Source organism: Numenius arquata, chromosome 1, assembly GCF_964106895.1.
Source record: "Numenius arquata chromosome 1, bNumArq3.hap1.1, whole genome shotgun sequence".
Lineage (NCBI taxonomy): Eukaryota > Metazoa > Chordata > Aves > Charadriiformes > Scolopacidae > Numenius > Numenius arquata.
This window is the reverse complement of record NC_133576.1, coordinates 121,249,442-121,265,102: the sequence shown is the minus strand read 5'-3', so window position 1 is coordinate 121,265,102 and position 15,661 is coordinate 121,249,442. Positions and strand designations below refer to the sequence as shown.

Here is a 15,661-nt window from a genome sequence, read left to right as displayed (position 1 = left end):
AAAAGCTGATGATACATTTCCTTTCAAAACTGATTTGGTTTTAGTTCAGTTGTGAGTATTTGCTGTATCCAGTTATATCCAAATCTGGTTGAGAAATAGCATACCTTTGAAATTCTGTGCCTCTCTTTCACTCTGGTCCTAAGAGAATCATATTTTTACCACAGATAAACAATACCATAAGAATCTAAATATTTTTACTTTAAAAAAAAAAAAAGAAAAGAGACAACTCTCCAGAAAGCTTTTTCTTTTTATTAATTGGCCTTATATATACTTAACATAAGACTGTGTCGCGGTTTGGGCTGGATTGGCCAATGATGAGACAACAGACTGATTTTAAGTCCTGAAGTATCTGGACTGGCAGGAGGAGATGATCAGATTTTCAGTACCTCTGAGATTTTTTTGTTGTTGCTCAACCAAAAAAAATAAATTAAAAATCATCCTAGGACACCTAATAAGTTGGTTGATGAGACCTGTGATATTAAAGATGTAGACTGAGCTTTGGTGTTGTGCTCTATCCAGATCATGGGTCTGAGCCTAAATATTTCATATTCCAACCTTCAGACTCTCTTTATTCTGAAAAACTACCTCCCCTATTCTTGTCTTAGGCAGCAGAAATTTTCCTAATATTGTCAATACAGACATATTCCTATGTTGTAGATTACAACAACCTGCTTTGTTTGAAGTGGGAAAAAAACTTAATTGAAAAAATATCTCTGACAGTTCTCCAGCAAACTTACTACTACAGAAAGTCTGAGGTTTTCTGTACACAAATGCAGGTGCCCAGGATTTCCCAGCACAGTTATTACGCTCAAGTGCAGCCTTGTTACTTTTAACACAAGGCCGCTAAAATTCCGTACCAAACCTGGCATTATGAACACAGCTATTCCCATGCTGATAAAGGGAAGAGTTGGAGAAAAATGAATTGCAACACTACACTCCCACACACCCACAACAAAAAAAAGCCGGGGAGGAGCTTTTACTCCCCCAGCAAAACTCAACCCAGAACTCATGGCTCAGGTAACACACACTTATATCTGTTTTACTGCAGTGCACGAGAACCCTGTCATTAACAACGATCTCAACACACACGACACTGTACAAAAACAATAGACACAAAGATAATCCAAGTTTGTATTTGTTAAATTAATTATTTCCATGTAATGAATATTCCACCCTTCCCCCCCCTTTTTTTAAAGTACAACTTTCTCAAGTTTCCTCTGTGTGGGAAGCGATCCTTTTCCCCTTTCCCCCAGGAACTTGAAGGTCACTAGCCCTCAACTTAACAAATCAAGAAAATAACCAATATGGAGCAAACATAGCATAAGAAAAGGAGATAGGATATTAAATGGATAACCAACTAGGAATTCCACAAGATGAAAGCAGCCATCAGGTTTTACAGCCCTTTTTCTATTGTTAAAGGCTTGTTTTTCACTGTGTTAAGCAGTGCAACTTGGCTCTTTGAGGAAGTTTCTCACCAAAGAACTCATCAAGATTCTTGCTACTCTTGATTCTCAAGTCAAGGGTATACAAAGTGTATATATCCTGTCACTTACTATAAAAGCATTATATTAAATAGAAAGATTGCAGGACCAAAACTGAATAAAGGACATTTTTATTGCAAAAGCAGAACAACTGCTTTTATGAACTGCCTATAGGGGAAGTTTCTCACATTCAGCAAAATATCTCAATATGAAAAGTTATTCAGCTGATGTATAGGCATGAGTGTTGCTAGCCTTTTAACTTCAATTTTTTATGAAACTATTCATGGACTCTATTCTTTTCAAGGTATGGCCTCTAGGACCAATACCCTATCCACAATCGACAGCAGATCACTATTTTCTCATGGCTACCTCAACATAACCTGATCATCATCAATCAGTCACTCATTACCTGTCTATTCAAAGTTTAATGACAGAGAGACACATTCTACAGCTTCCTGTGACAACCAAAGGCTTGTGTAATCTTCCCAGTTACAGCAGCTGGTCTAATAAAGGATATTGCCTCTATCAACTTTGTTTTGCTAAACACATTCACAGGGACACCTAATGGGCTAGAAGTGTCCCTCAAGCATGCAGTGATGGGAAACTTGACAAACTCTGGGTTTGAAGCAGCAAAATAACAGCCCAGGTATGACCAGGAACACTGTACGTATGAAGTGTAACACACTTCAAAGAACCGTGAGCAACTTTTAAATCCACTTGCGGTGGTCTAGTCAGATCAACTGGGTATTTCTGACGGTCAGAAGCAGATGTACATAACACGAATTTAGAGAGGTTATACGCAATCACACACACTCTACTAAACCATATGGAAGGCTCTGATTCCACCATATTAACACCACATCCAGAATTTAATCCCTACATCGCCTGGTCCAGAGCCACTGTGTCTACTTCCCATTACTCACCACCTTCTAACTCTGTATTCAAACCCCATCCTGTCTGGTTCAGCAATGGAGGGACCAGAAGCAAGCATTGCTTCCTGATGACAAGTGGCAGAGCAGAGTAGTCCCTCAGGTGGAGTCTGCTGGTCCTGGAAGCAATGGAGGTCCTGGAACCTAAGCACAGGCTATGTGAAGGAGAGAGGACCCTCTGCACAACTTCATCCTGCAGCATCTGCCATGAGGCATAAGTCCTGCAGGGAAGATTCCCAGACCCCCCCAAAGATCCAATTAACAAGCAATTAGGGGATAAAGAAGCAAGAAAGATGCCCCATTACTCCCACAGCTACAGTCTCACAAATCCTTCCCACAAAGGATTCAGCCGTGTGATGACTCAGGATAATCATTCCCTGCTTGCTGTCAGCATGAGCACTCTGCAATACGGGAAGCAGTACCTCCTACCACTGCCACAGACCAGGAGCGTACACTGCAAAGAAAAAGCTATCTGTAGTGGAACATTATATACTTTAATAGCTTTAAACAAGGAATCTGACTATGAATCACTATTTCTAACAATGCATCTTGATTGCATTGCTGTCATTTCAACAAGCAGCAGTGTCAAGGGATCTCTTCATCACAAATTATTAAACAAGGTACCTGTGATAAACATACAGTAAATAGATAGTGTATTAACCGTGAAAGTGCATTTTTTTTTTTATAGAAGTGTTCACATAAAGAATCCGCTATTTATCACTAATTAACACATGCAACATTTCTGGTGCACCTAAATCTTTAGATTTTTCTTTATATTTTTCACTTGTGAGGCTGAAGAGAAGTAAGAACATAAATCTTAAAGAATAACAATGTAACACCATTTGGCAATATGACATTGTCAGTTTTCCAAATTTAACAGCAACTGGGAAAAAAAGTATGTCAGCAATTTCCTACAATGTTTTTCTGGGAGATTGAGTAGAAACATTCCATAAAACAAGCATATTCAGAATAAAAGAAAACACTGTGTTCCAGGAAAAGTAATTTTATACACTTTATACTGTTTATTGTCCTTGATGGTTCTTCAGCTAAGCTGAAAATTTAAAGTTTTAATGGATTTTTTTTTTTTTAAAGTTTTTGCCATTGTTTTCCGTATTGAGTTTTTCCCATACGTCATAGCCTAAGTGCTGTTACTTATGACTCTCAGGACTTCAGTAGGCTTTTTCAAGAAAGTTGCTGGAGAGAGCTCAAGAAAGACAAGCACAAATTTCTTTACAGAATTGCTTAACTATAGCCCCATGTGAAAAAAATGAACAATTATTTTTTTCCCAGAAGGAGAAATATTGCAGCAATAACGCACACATGCAACAACCACCAAGTTATAAAAACAAACTCCAGCTCTGATATAATACAGAAATTGATTTACTTTGAATGGCAAATTAAGATATACATTTTAACTGTATACCACAAAACAGAGTCTGTTTAGCTGCATGATTACAAATTAATCCCAACATATTTTAAGATTCTGTTGAGAAGCTTACATATGGGAAGGTCTGGCTACAACCAATTTAAATGAAAAGAGTTTGCAGAATTTAAAATTGTCACGTAAGTAAAGGCTAAATAGCAGCATGCACTGCCAGATAATCTTGTGGAGGGTTAGAAGAAATATTGTATTTAAGACAAAGTAAGTCACAGTACAAGAAAAGCATCTGCATATTGTAGAGCTCACTCAACTGAGCACAACTGGAATCTCCATATTGTTTAAGTAGCTCTATTTCCATCACTCAGTTGTTTTTCACGTGCTTATAAACATCCCTGGCCTAACCACAGGATTTCTGTAGAATCAAAATATGAAAGACTACATTTCCCTGACTGCAAGCTTACTAAAACATATATAAAGTATAAATTTACATTGTATATCGCATTGTAAAATGACATTGTATATGACTTTATATGCAGTTCAATGTATTTTATTTTAATATTGCATTATAATTTGTTAATAGATCATTAATGTAATATGGTAGTATCTCCAATAATAAGCATTATCAAAGGAAATGCCTATTTTTAAAAAAATAAAGATTAAGAAAAAAAATTTATTTCTGGAAGCACTGATTTTCTTCATTTCATGTAAATTTTTCATCTATGCTAGAGTTAGTCTTTGCAGGTTTTGGAGGCAGATGAAGGAGTTTCTCTGCTGATTTGGCAAAGGAGCAGGGAAGGCATCAGTGCTGATACGATAATATTTATTAGCTACATCTGTTGTAATCGCTTTTTATAGACTCCATCAGTGCAAGACAGTCGCTCTTGAAATTTCTCCTCCCCTGAAAGGGACACAAACCTTGAGGAACTACTTTAAATGCCCTTTGGTGTTTAAAACTGACAAGACTCCCTTCTCTTGTCTTTCAGTTCATAATGTAATAAAAACCTTCAGGAGTAGCAGTAAGGAGACAGACTACTACATGTATTCTGAATGAGGATTTCACACACTTTTATCTATCGTTTATCTTTGATGATTATTTTAGCTAGTGTCTTTTTGGAATATTATTCAAACAAAATTAAGCCTAGTTACTTTAAGTAACATTATTATAAGAACCATAGTAAAAAGAAAATTAGACAATATTACAACGTACCAAAACTTAGTGACCTAAAAGTAGCCCATGCAGAAAATCGGGAAATGGAATAAATAGACCTAATGCTATTGTTAAAGCTACTACCAGTGAAGCCTATGTAAATTTCTCCACAGCACAAATTAAACTAGATTGAGTTATTTCTTCTTTTTCTGGCTACCATATATTTCCAAGATGCTGATCCGCTTGTTAGGAATAGCCATATTCAGTCAGCCACAGTCTTCACACAAAAGTCTGCAAGGAACTGTAGTACAGAGCTCTCACACTTACCCAGGAAAAACATCCGAAAAACTGCTGTTGCAGAACAACAGCAACAGGAGAAAAGATGCTCTTGCTTGTAAACAACAGATCATTTCTTACCAAAAAAAGGCTAATTATCACTATGTTCAACGTTTGTAGAAAAAAACCCCACAGCTTCCATCTAAGAAAGCAGATAGAAAAGAAACAGAAAAAAAACCATTATAACATCTATTTTGAAGCCATCTAGAGTATTTACTGAAGGAAATATATATCCAGTAAAAAATACTAGTTTCTTCTCTGGGATCTTTGTTAAAAATCAGAATATTATTTCATGCAATTCTTTTGATTCAAAAGAGCTTTTTTTTTTTTTAATTTTCAGGCAAGCTATTTTCGTAACTGTTTCTGTTTGTCCACTAACATAAACAGCCAAAAGCTCTCAAACACTAACCTTTTATTACATTGCAATTAAACCAGTAGCTAAAAACACAACAAAACCATGCAGCTTAACTCACCCCATCTGTCCACATGTATCAAAGTGCCTAGAAAGAATGTTTGTTAGATTTTATTTAATCCTTGAAGTCATACAGCAACAGCAAATTCAAGTAAAAGGTGACAGATCAGATGAAAGACAGTTAAATTTTAACCTCGACCCCTAAGATTACATTTGACATCACGTTGTTTTAGTATCAATGAAGACACCTGCACAAAGAATCTCCATGCCCACAGAGAAGGGAATAAGTGTAAATATTTTCAAAGCCAAAAACTTCAGGATATAAATATCTTACATTCAAAAAGCTGAAAAGGATACTGTATGTTTAAAGTTGAGAAACAAATGTACATCCATAAGTAATATTTAAGTATGGCATCACGGTCCTACAGATTCCATACTCTATATACCACATGCTATTTTCGGCACACAACATGACAATGTCTGTATGTCACTAATGCTGAGAATGATGTTTGAGATATATTTAATATCTCGGTTATCGATTTAGACTGCTTGGTGGATACCTGATACACACAGTATTTCCATAACACAGTGAAATACAGAATTAAACAAGAGGTAGCTAAGGTTACCCTGATTGGCTGCACAAGAAGAACAGCTTCAGAAAGACTGGAGTAGACTTAAGAGAAAAGATTAGGATAGGCTGAGCTGGCAACCTAATTCCGAAGACCTCTTCTTGCAGGGGAGATGCATATTTACTGATGCTTAAAAACTAGAGGAAAGTTGTTTTAAAATGCATTTTTTGAACACATACTATTTTCATAATACTCTGGGACTATTAACTGAAATTCATTAATTCTAGATAACTACGAGGCAACAATGTTATCAAGTCATTTAAACACAGAGACCCTAACCAATTATATTGAGAAGCTCAACATGAGCCGGCAGTGTGTGCTGGCAACCCAGAAAGCCAACCACATTCTGGGCTGCATCAAGAGAAGTGTGGCCAGCAGGTCACAGGAGGTGATTCTATCCCTCTACTCTGTGCTCATGAGACCCCACCTGGAATACTGTGTCCAGCTTTGGAGTCCCCAACACAGGAAGGACATGGACCTGTTGGAAAGGGTCCAGCGGAGGGCCACGAAGATGATCAGAGGGCTGGAGCACCTCCCCTATGAGGACAGACGGAGAGAGCTGGTGTTGTTCAGCCTGGAGAAGAGAAGGCTCCGGGGAGACCTCATAGGAGCCTTCCAATATCTGAAGGGAGTCTACAGGAGAGCCGGAGAGGGACTCTGTCAGGAAATGTAGTGACAGGACAAGGGGTAATGGTTTTGAATTGGAAGAGGGGGGATTTAGATTAAATGTTAGGAAGAAAATCTTTACTGTGAGGGTGGTGAAGCACTGGAACAGGTTGCCCAGGGAAGTTGTGGATGCCCCATCCCTGGAAGTGTTCAAGGCCAGGCTGGATGGGGCTTTGAGCAACCTGCTCTAGTGGGAGGTGTTCCTGCCCATGGCAGGGGGGTTGGAACTAGACGATCTTTAAGGTCCCTTCTAACCCAAACCTTTCTATGATTCTATGATTGTAGTACTTCAGTTTACTTTCAAATATATAGTAAAGAAAAAACTTGACAGGAATATATTCACACGATATACCAGAATAAGAAGGCATATGCATGAATTGTGTTAAACTGTCCCTTCTGTAGCCATAGACTAATGACATCTCAGTTATGTAATAAAAAAATTGACTCCCCACTTCCTGTCCAAAAATAGGGAGTATTTAAGGCGTTTACCTATGAAGTTGACTGCTTGTCATGATGCAAGACAACATTATTTTGTAATATTTACCAAGACGGTAAATATAGCAGTAAAGATACAGCGGAAAGTAAACCACAAAGTTGGCAGAGGGATGTTCCCACACACCGACAAGGGCACAGCTTGCAGCTCACTGCACCTCAATAATGAGCCTCTCCAGTGCTGGGCACTGCTGTAAAAAACCATCACGGCTTCAAAACACCTTGAATCAAATTGGCTCCCCCCACAAAGGCTGCCAGTCTTGCAGATTCTGCAGTGGGAAGAAGATTTAAAGGCACGTCTTGCAGATGGTTCAAAGACCCAATCTGAGGATGCAGTAAGGAATCCTCTAACACCTTTCCAGCTGTGCTACAACCAGAACAGAAATCTAACGCAGTGCAGGGGACCACTGCCTGGCTCTGTTCTCTGTGCCGTGGTCCACTCTGTACAGCATGATATGTTCTGTCATGCAGGGAGAACAAGTCAGAAGTAAAATAAGATGAAAAAAAAATAAAAATGGAAGGACAATGTTTTAAGCAAGGGACAAGGTAAAGCAGCGAAGAGATTTGAAAAAAAAAAATTATATATATATATATATATATATATATATATATATATATATATATAATCCTTACTTAAAGATGCTCCAACCCACAACAGCAATGGTAATTTCAGTGATTTTTCCATGGCCTTGTTTTACTACATAGATTCTAAACATTAATGATCTCACCATTGTGGTCAGGTTTGCACCAATGGAATTCAAATACAAGTCTTCCTTCCCTAAGGCCTGCAAGCTATCACTGAGTTGCATGTTTGAAGTGGATTAAAAACATTTGTGTTAAGTTTCAAAAGCCTGTTAAAGCATTATGCTGCAGATTTTTATTTTATAAATGCTTAATTTTACTTTGTGACCATCTTAGTAATCTACTGTATGTGCTGCTACGTTTGCATTCTCAATTCATTTCTAATAGACTAAAGACTCAGATATAAACACTTTAAAATATTACTTAGGATACAAAAACTACTCTACGATCTTTGATCCAAAAAAGGTGGGCAATTTTTTTCTTTTTTGTGACAGAGTAAGCACAAGAATCTTCCTATATATTTCTCAGACTAGACTGCACATATTCTTTCTGGTTTTATTTTAGAACCTCATTCCTCCCTCTAGGCGATTCCATACATCACTACAAATCCTTATGCAATTTTATCCTGGGTTCTATATTTATCAAGACACCTCATCTTAATAGTAATGTTCTTCCCTTAGCATGAACCAGGCTTTTAAAACAGATTGCAAAGAAACCCACCAAAACACTCCCATTCCAGCATCTCACAATTTAAAGCACTTACACGTAACTTATAGATTAAACAATGGTTCCTACAAAGAAATACACTATTTCTTCTTTTTCCAATTTGGTGACTGAATCCAAATGCCACATATATACTTTTTATCTGCCAGTACCAAAAATCATGCAGTTATTAGGTACAGCTTGCCTTCCTAAATAACATCATCTATTACAAAAAATATTCAGAAATATACTGAATCAGAAAATGTGGACAAAAAGTAGCGTAAGCATAAATTAACTCAGAAAGTGGTCCTGGATACAAAGGATGTGTAAAAAAAAAAAAAAGTAAAAATCCCAGAGCTACTTCTTCCTTCCATTGCTGTAATGAAATTACTTCAAATTATTTCAACAAAATGCTGCTTTTGACACACAAACAATTGATTACACTTGTTTTGGAAGCATATAACGAGGGTCGCTGACAACAACATGAATATATTTTACACCCACTTATGCCAGAAGTTACCAATCAAGTAAAAATACACTAAACAGGTAACATGCTTATAGTAGACGTTATTTTGCAAATCATCTATTGATTTGGGTTGGATTTTTACCTGAGTGAAAACCATGCACAATATACCAGAACTAAAGCAACTCTAAATCAACATTCATTTCTTTGGAGACACAGCGCACATCTCAAAGGGTCACCAAGAAATACACGTAGGATTTCGGAACTTTTTAAAACGATTTTTATCTATCAGCTTCCAAGTTTGAGACATCTACCAAACCCCTGATAAACTTGAGTGATATTTAAGCACTCTCCCTAAATTATCCGATGAACTGTGGCACTTTCAGAGTTATCCATAGCCATAGGATTTGTAAAGAAGTCCTCCAGTATATTATTTTGCCTTTTCCATAGTGGCAGAACCAAGGGGGTCTTCCCTGAACAAACTGGTGTTCAGGGAATCCATTAGACTGTACTGGTTTCTTTAAACAGTTGAAAATATTTTTTTGTGGTGGTTACACAAAGAGCCCTGGAAAACTAATCTAAGCTCTAGTTTTAATCATTAGAAGTATTTTACTCCCAGTTGCTTGGAGTAGCAGTTTTCATTGCGACACACGAAGTCACAACTACAGTGTCTGGCTATCTTTGCTTCTCTTAACAGCTGGTAACATTGGAAAACGGTGAAACGCTCAATGCCGTTTAAAGTGAAGTAAAACATTTAACACAGTCCGAAAGAGGGCCGTTTCAATAAACACATTTTAAATAAAACAAGAATTTCAGAAATACCAGGCACAAAAAAAATAAAATGGCCCAAATGGTTTGTTAACCATTGTTATAAGAATTATCTTAGTATTTTGAGTAAGATCAAATACAATGTATGTATTTGTTTAAGACCTCCAGGACAGGAAGCGAGTCTCTTATCTAGAAGAACTGTGGCACATTGCTGATGCAACACAAACAGTAGTAGAAAAGGTAAGATAAAGAGAACAATTTAGACTACAATCATGTAGCAGAAAGTATTAAGAAGAACAGACAAAAAAACCCCACTGTAGTAAGTTGTGTTTTCCTCTTTACCTCAGGTAAGCAGTATCAAATATTTAAGTACCAACTAATGCTCCTACAACCCTAGAAAAAAGAATGCTGAAACAAAAGCAAATAGACAAGACTTTGCACACGTATAACTTCATATATGTGCTAGCAACAACTCCAGTATCATTTGAAAAACAGTGACTTAGACTCAGCACAAAATGTGACTCTCTATAGGGATGGCAAATTTTCAACAATAAATCAAATTGTATTATTCTTTCTGAAGCTAGGGACTAAACGTGTCCATAGAAAACTAAGCAGGGGAAAGAGATGCTGCCTCTGGCAGCTTGCTGTGTCTCAGAGTTTTCTTATAATTTGCAGTTCGTGCATGTATGAAGATCAACGCTATGGTCCCTTGGCGAGTTCCAAATTTAGTTGGAGTGGGGAGGCAGTAGTCGTCGCCTCTCACAAAATGCTACAGCTTCTCAATGCATGCTATTCCAAATTCACTTGCACGCTCTCTGGCAATCACTTACTTGATTCTTGACCCTGATAAAGGTAACCTAACCAACTGCAAAGCTGATTTGCGATAAACAGCACACTTTAATGAAAGAATTCCAACAGCTTTAAGCCATATAATGCCACATTAGTATTGCAAACTGCAAACTCTGAGATAATAAAGACACAGTAGGCAATACTGCAAGTCTGATCAAGGTTACAAATCATATACCATTGTGTCATTTGAATTACACTACTAGAGAAAAAAAGCAGCCTGTATAGTAAGTACCACTGCAGCATGTAGTGTTTTTGACCTGGCTGCGTTGGTTAGGATAACAGAAGAAACTTTCACTGAACTTCCAACATAAATCCCTGTTCTAAGTTACACTGGTAGAACAAAAGCTCTTACACCCCTCACCCCCAGCCTTTTTTCCCCCTTTTTATACAAGCTGACTAGCTCATTTCATTTAAAAATACTGATCTAGTTTCTCCCAGCACAGGCTATATCTGGTCTAGGATATTGTCAATGTAGCTTCACTGGTAATTAACAAGTGCAATTAACAAAACTAAAACCTGGTATCTATAAAAAATAATAAAAAGACTATGTTAATTTTGTTAAAAAAAAATCTTTGTAGATTTACAGTCAGCACTAAGGACTTAATTCTAATATATATTAGCTATACGTTTCTAAACAGTAGGTCAGCAAATGAAGACAGAGAATGAAAATAACTTTATAAATCACTTAACTAAAGCTCTGAAGAAACAGTATGAAAGATTACATCTGAGGTAATCTTACATTATATATAGAAAGCTTTATTATTAATATGCTACCCACTTAACATAAGTCAGAACAGATAGGTGGCCATAAAAATACTGATAAAAAACTGTGCCAAAAAAGTAAAAAAAAAACCAAACAAAAACCAACCACCCCAAACAGAAAATGTATTTTCAGAATAAACAATAATTATACTAGAACACAGTAACCAAACTTAAGCCGCTGCAAAATAAAACAGACACTATCCATACAACTCACAAAAGGAAAACAGATTAACGGACCCTGCAGGACTTTTGATTCTGCAAAGACTTCCAGACAGGCTTGATTTTAAACAGCTTGAGTAGAAGTCAGAAGTGGCAACAACCAACACAAGCAGGATTAAACCCACTGCAGCAGCACACAAGGTCTGGAATTAAACAAAGACTTAAGAAACTAGGTGCCAAAGGTATCAGTCTTTGATTTTAAAATAATGAATAGCTTTAGAAGAAAAAGAAGTAGTAGTACTGGATTTACAGGACTTTAGCTTCAATATGTGATTTGCCAGCTTCAACAGTAAACTGTATCTCTGAAGCTGACTAGAACAAGCTACAGCTGAAAAATCTCTGACTAGTTTGATAGACAGTAGTTTTATCAAGACTAATGGAAAATCTAGTTAACAACTTCAACTGCTTCAAATAAAGAGCAAGTATTTACAATGAAGAGTTTGATTCTACAACAAAGCTATTAATGGATGTTACATCTTGCTTAGGACAAGAATGAGAATTTACTCAGTCGCTCAAATTATGCTAAAATGTAACACTTTTTATATATGCTTACATACACGTTTACTTATACAAGAGTCCTAAACATATACAAAATTGATCTTAATGACAGGACTTTCTAAACATAATGCAATGCTGCTGAAAAACTCCATATAAACAAACATAAAATCATATTCTGTTGGCTCTTTACAGCATGGTGATACATTGCTGCTTTATCAACTTCACTTTGTGAAGTATTTTAAGTAATTACTACCCACTTTGCAGAAAGAAATTCTTATGATTCAACAGTAAAGACTATTACCAAGGAAAAGAGGGAAGCACTGTAGCATACTCTCACTGTGTTCTCAAGAAGAAATGCTAGGCCTGGTTGATGAGATAGAATTATAAACATTTCTACTACATATTCCTTTACTACCATAACGATAATGAAAATGATGCTGCTTAATTTCAAGTACTTGCCTTAATCTATAACATTTCATATACCTATGCTGCAAACATTTCCACTACATGACATACTGCAACAGGTACAAACAGTTCATAATTGTTTGCAAGCACAATCTCAAGCAAGGCTGCTTAAGATCAATTATAATGAAAAAGAATAATAATAATAGGAAGTAAAATTATCCACTGTTAGAATGTGAAAAGTATCTCAATGTAACAGGATTGCATAAGCTCTGAAGCAAAAAAGGATCACTCCAAAACAAACTAAAGGTGACATACTTGTTTCAACACTCTTGCTTTTGAGCATTTCCTACTTCTGTCAATAAGAAGCCACAAGTAGCATCTAAATTGCTTAAAAGAAATGCAGCATGTTACTTTGGCTCTATCACTCTGTTCCTCATTGCTTTTACAATCCAATTCTACTTCCAGTTTACAGGCTTTAGCGTCATGTTTTGCACGGCGACTTTTTAGGTAGTTTTAAAAAGCTCAATACATTAACTGCAGAAACATGGAGTACAGGACATACGGAGAGCTTCTGCCTGTAACTACAATAGCATCTCCAGCAGTCTTTTTATTGGAAAACTGAAAAGTTTAAATTGAATAAACTATTCAACATTTGCATAGTCTGTCAATTCACTGTCTCCAAAAATTAATCAATTCAATAAACTGTAGGCTTTCAGAGTCCTCCCAGAGAATTAAAAAGTGTGCTTGTAGAACTGTCCATGCATTACACGGAAGCTACTCCATGAACACATCGGCACTAGAACTAGATCGCTTCACTCAACACCCTTTAAAAGTGATTACTCTCTGCATTTAACACTTTTTATACAGATCTACGTACACAGCTACTTACACAAGAGTGCCATAAGATATTGGACTCAATGACAGGACTTTTTAAACATAATGCAACATCACATAAGTAAATGTAAAATCATATTCTGTTGGCTCTTTACAGTAAGGAGATATGTTTCCAGAAGGATTTCCAGTGGACTAATGGATGCTTTCCTCACTGGGAGCTATATACAGAAAACCAAAGTTTTAACATGCGCTGTCCAAGGAATCAGGACTAATAGTTAATCAATTTAAAACATGCTTATATAGAAAAATTGGAGTTTCCTAAGAAGCAGCAGCTCTGAAATTCTCCCCAATTAAGACTGCAATTAAAAAAAATAAAAATCATTCCTTGTTCTTGACTCAAGCATAAATCAGGTAATTATTTACCTGCCTGCAGTTTAGCCTGTTTGATATCTGTTAAGAGACAGGATATTGAAGCATACAAACTGTTGAATACTTCCAAAATTTCCTACATAGAAGTAGATGAATGGTACTACAAGTGTATGCTGACCTCCTCCTCCCATCCCACCTAAACGCCTCTGGCCTAAAAAACATTTAGGTCTTCCAGTCTTGAAACACCTAATCAGCTCTAATTGACTGTAACTTCTTCTCCAACGAATGGGAAAAAGGTCACTACCTCCATCAGAAGAATAAAGTTGGGAAGCATAACTGTATTTTGGAACTTGCAAAGATTACTTTGTAAATAATGACTATCTGCCCTTGAACATAACCTTCTGAGTGCGCACTGATGCTCCAAGACAAACTATATTTTAACATGCATAGTGCACATTTTGAAGGAAAATCATCCTAAGTGTTATGTGATGCATTTCAAACAAAGTATGAGGTATGAAAGCACTGTTTCCGTAGAATATTCTTTTTTTGAGGGGGAGAAAGGGTGCACGACTGTCTAACAGCACCTGACGTGTAGAGCGGGCACCGTGGAAGGACAACGAGCTCTGAAAGTTACCGGCTGAAGGAAGAGCTCGGCAGAGGCCGTGTGCTCGCCACCTCTCACAGCTTCATCAGGTGGCAGGACCGGGGCTGTCAAGCGAACGGGGCGAACGCTCGGTGCTCGGGCAACCCCCTGCTTTCTTCCACTGAAGAAAACGGCACAAAGTTCCCCTCGACAAGGTGACAGCATTAGTTTAAGCGACACAGCGCTGATCCCGGCCGCTGCCATGGGGGGCCGGGGACGCGCAGCACCTGCCCGACGACCTGAGCGACGGAGCCGCCGCCGGGTCCCGCCTCACAGCGCTGAGGCAGACGAGCTCCGACCGCCGCGGACCCCGGCCCGCCCGCAGGCCGCTCCTCCGCGCCCGCCAACCGCCGCCCCGGGGACCCGCAGCCCCGCTCCCGCTGCCGGCCGGCGGGAGGCGAGGCTGCCGGCGGCGGGGATGCTGCCGCCTTACCTGAGCCTGGACCGTCGGGAACACGGCCGGCCGCCCGCTGTAACACACCGCCAGGGAGCCTCCTCCCCCCAGCAGGACGGCGGCGGCGACCCTCCAGCTGAGCGGGCGCCGCTGGCTCCGAGGGGGCCGCAGCCCGGCGAGCCGCCCCCTCAGCGGAGCGCGGGCGCCCGCCGCCAGCACCGCTCTCCACGCCGCCATCTTCCCGGAAGCCTCCGTGGCGCTGCCGACATCGAACCGGCCCCTCCGCCGCGGGGCGCATGCGCAACGCGGGGCCTGAGGCCGCGGGGCTGTTCGCCGTTGCCCGCAAAGCGGCGGATTGGGGGCAGGTCTGTCCCGTGGGGATCGGGCTGTCTGACTCCTGCGAGAGCGCAGCGGGAGGGAAGCGACTCACAGACCGGAGGGGACGGTCCTGGCGGAGAGGTAACGCAGGCAGAGGTGCGCAGGGTCTTATGGCAATCACCGGTGCCTTCCCGTCGTGGAAACGCGGTGGGCTTCCGGCACCGGGCCGGGCCGTCCCCTTAGGGACGAGGGGAGGCGGCAGGGCCCCCGCTTCAAGCGTTTGGCTGGAAACGGCTCCAGTGGAGGGGCCGGTCGGCGGGGAGAGGCCCTGCGGGGCCGGGCCCCCGGGGGCTGTAGCTGCCAGGAAAGGGAGAGCGCCCGG

At 39.3% G+C, this 15,661-nt stretch overlaps 1 protein-coding gene across 1 annotated transcript in view; it reads right to left on the bottom strand.

Moving 5' to 3' along the window:
• MICU2 (mitochondrial calcium uptake 2) overlaps positions 1 to 15,200 on the bottom strand; it is a 147,250-nt gene extending 132,050 nt beyond the window's left edge. Inside the window, exon 1 of the mRNA XM_074160345.1 lies at positions 15,001 to 15,200. Within this exon, the coding sequence (XP_074016446.1) occupies positions 15,001 to 15,198 (198 nt within the window). The 5' untranslated portion in view covers positions 15,199 to 15,200. The remainder of the gene's footprint in view (positions 1 to 15,000) is intronic.
• Between the last annotated feature and the right edge of the window lie 461 nt (positions 15,201 to 15,661).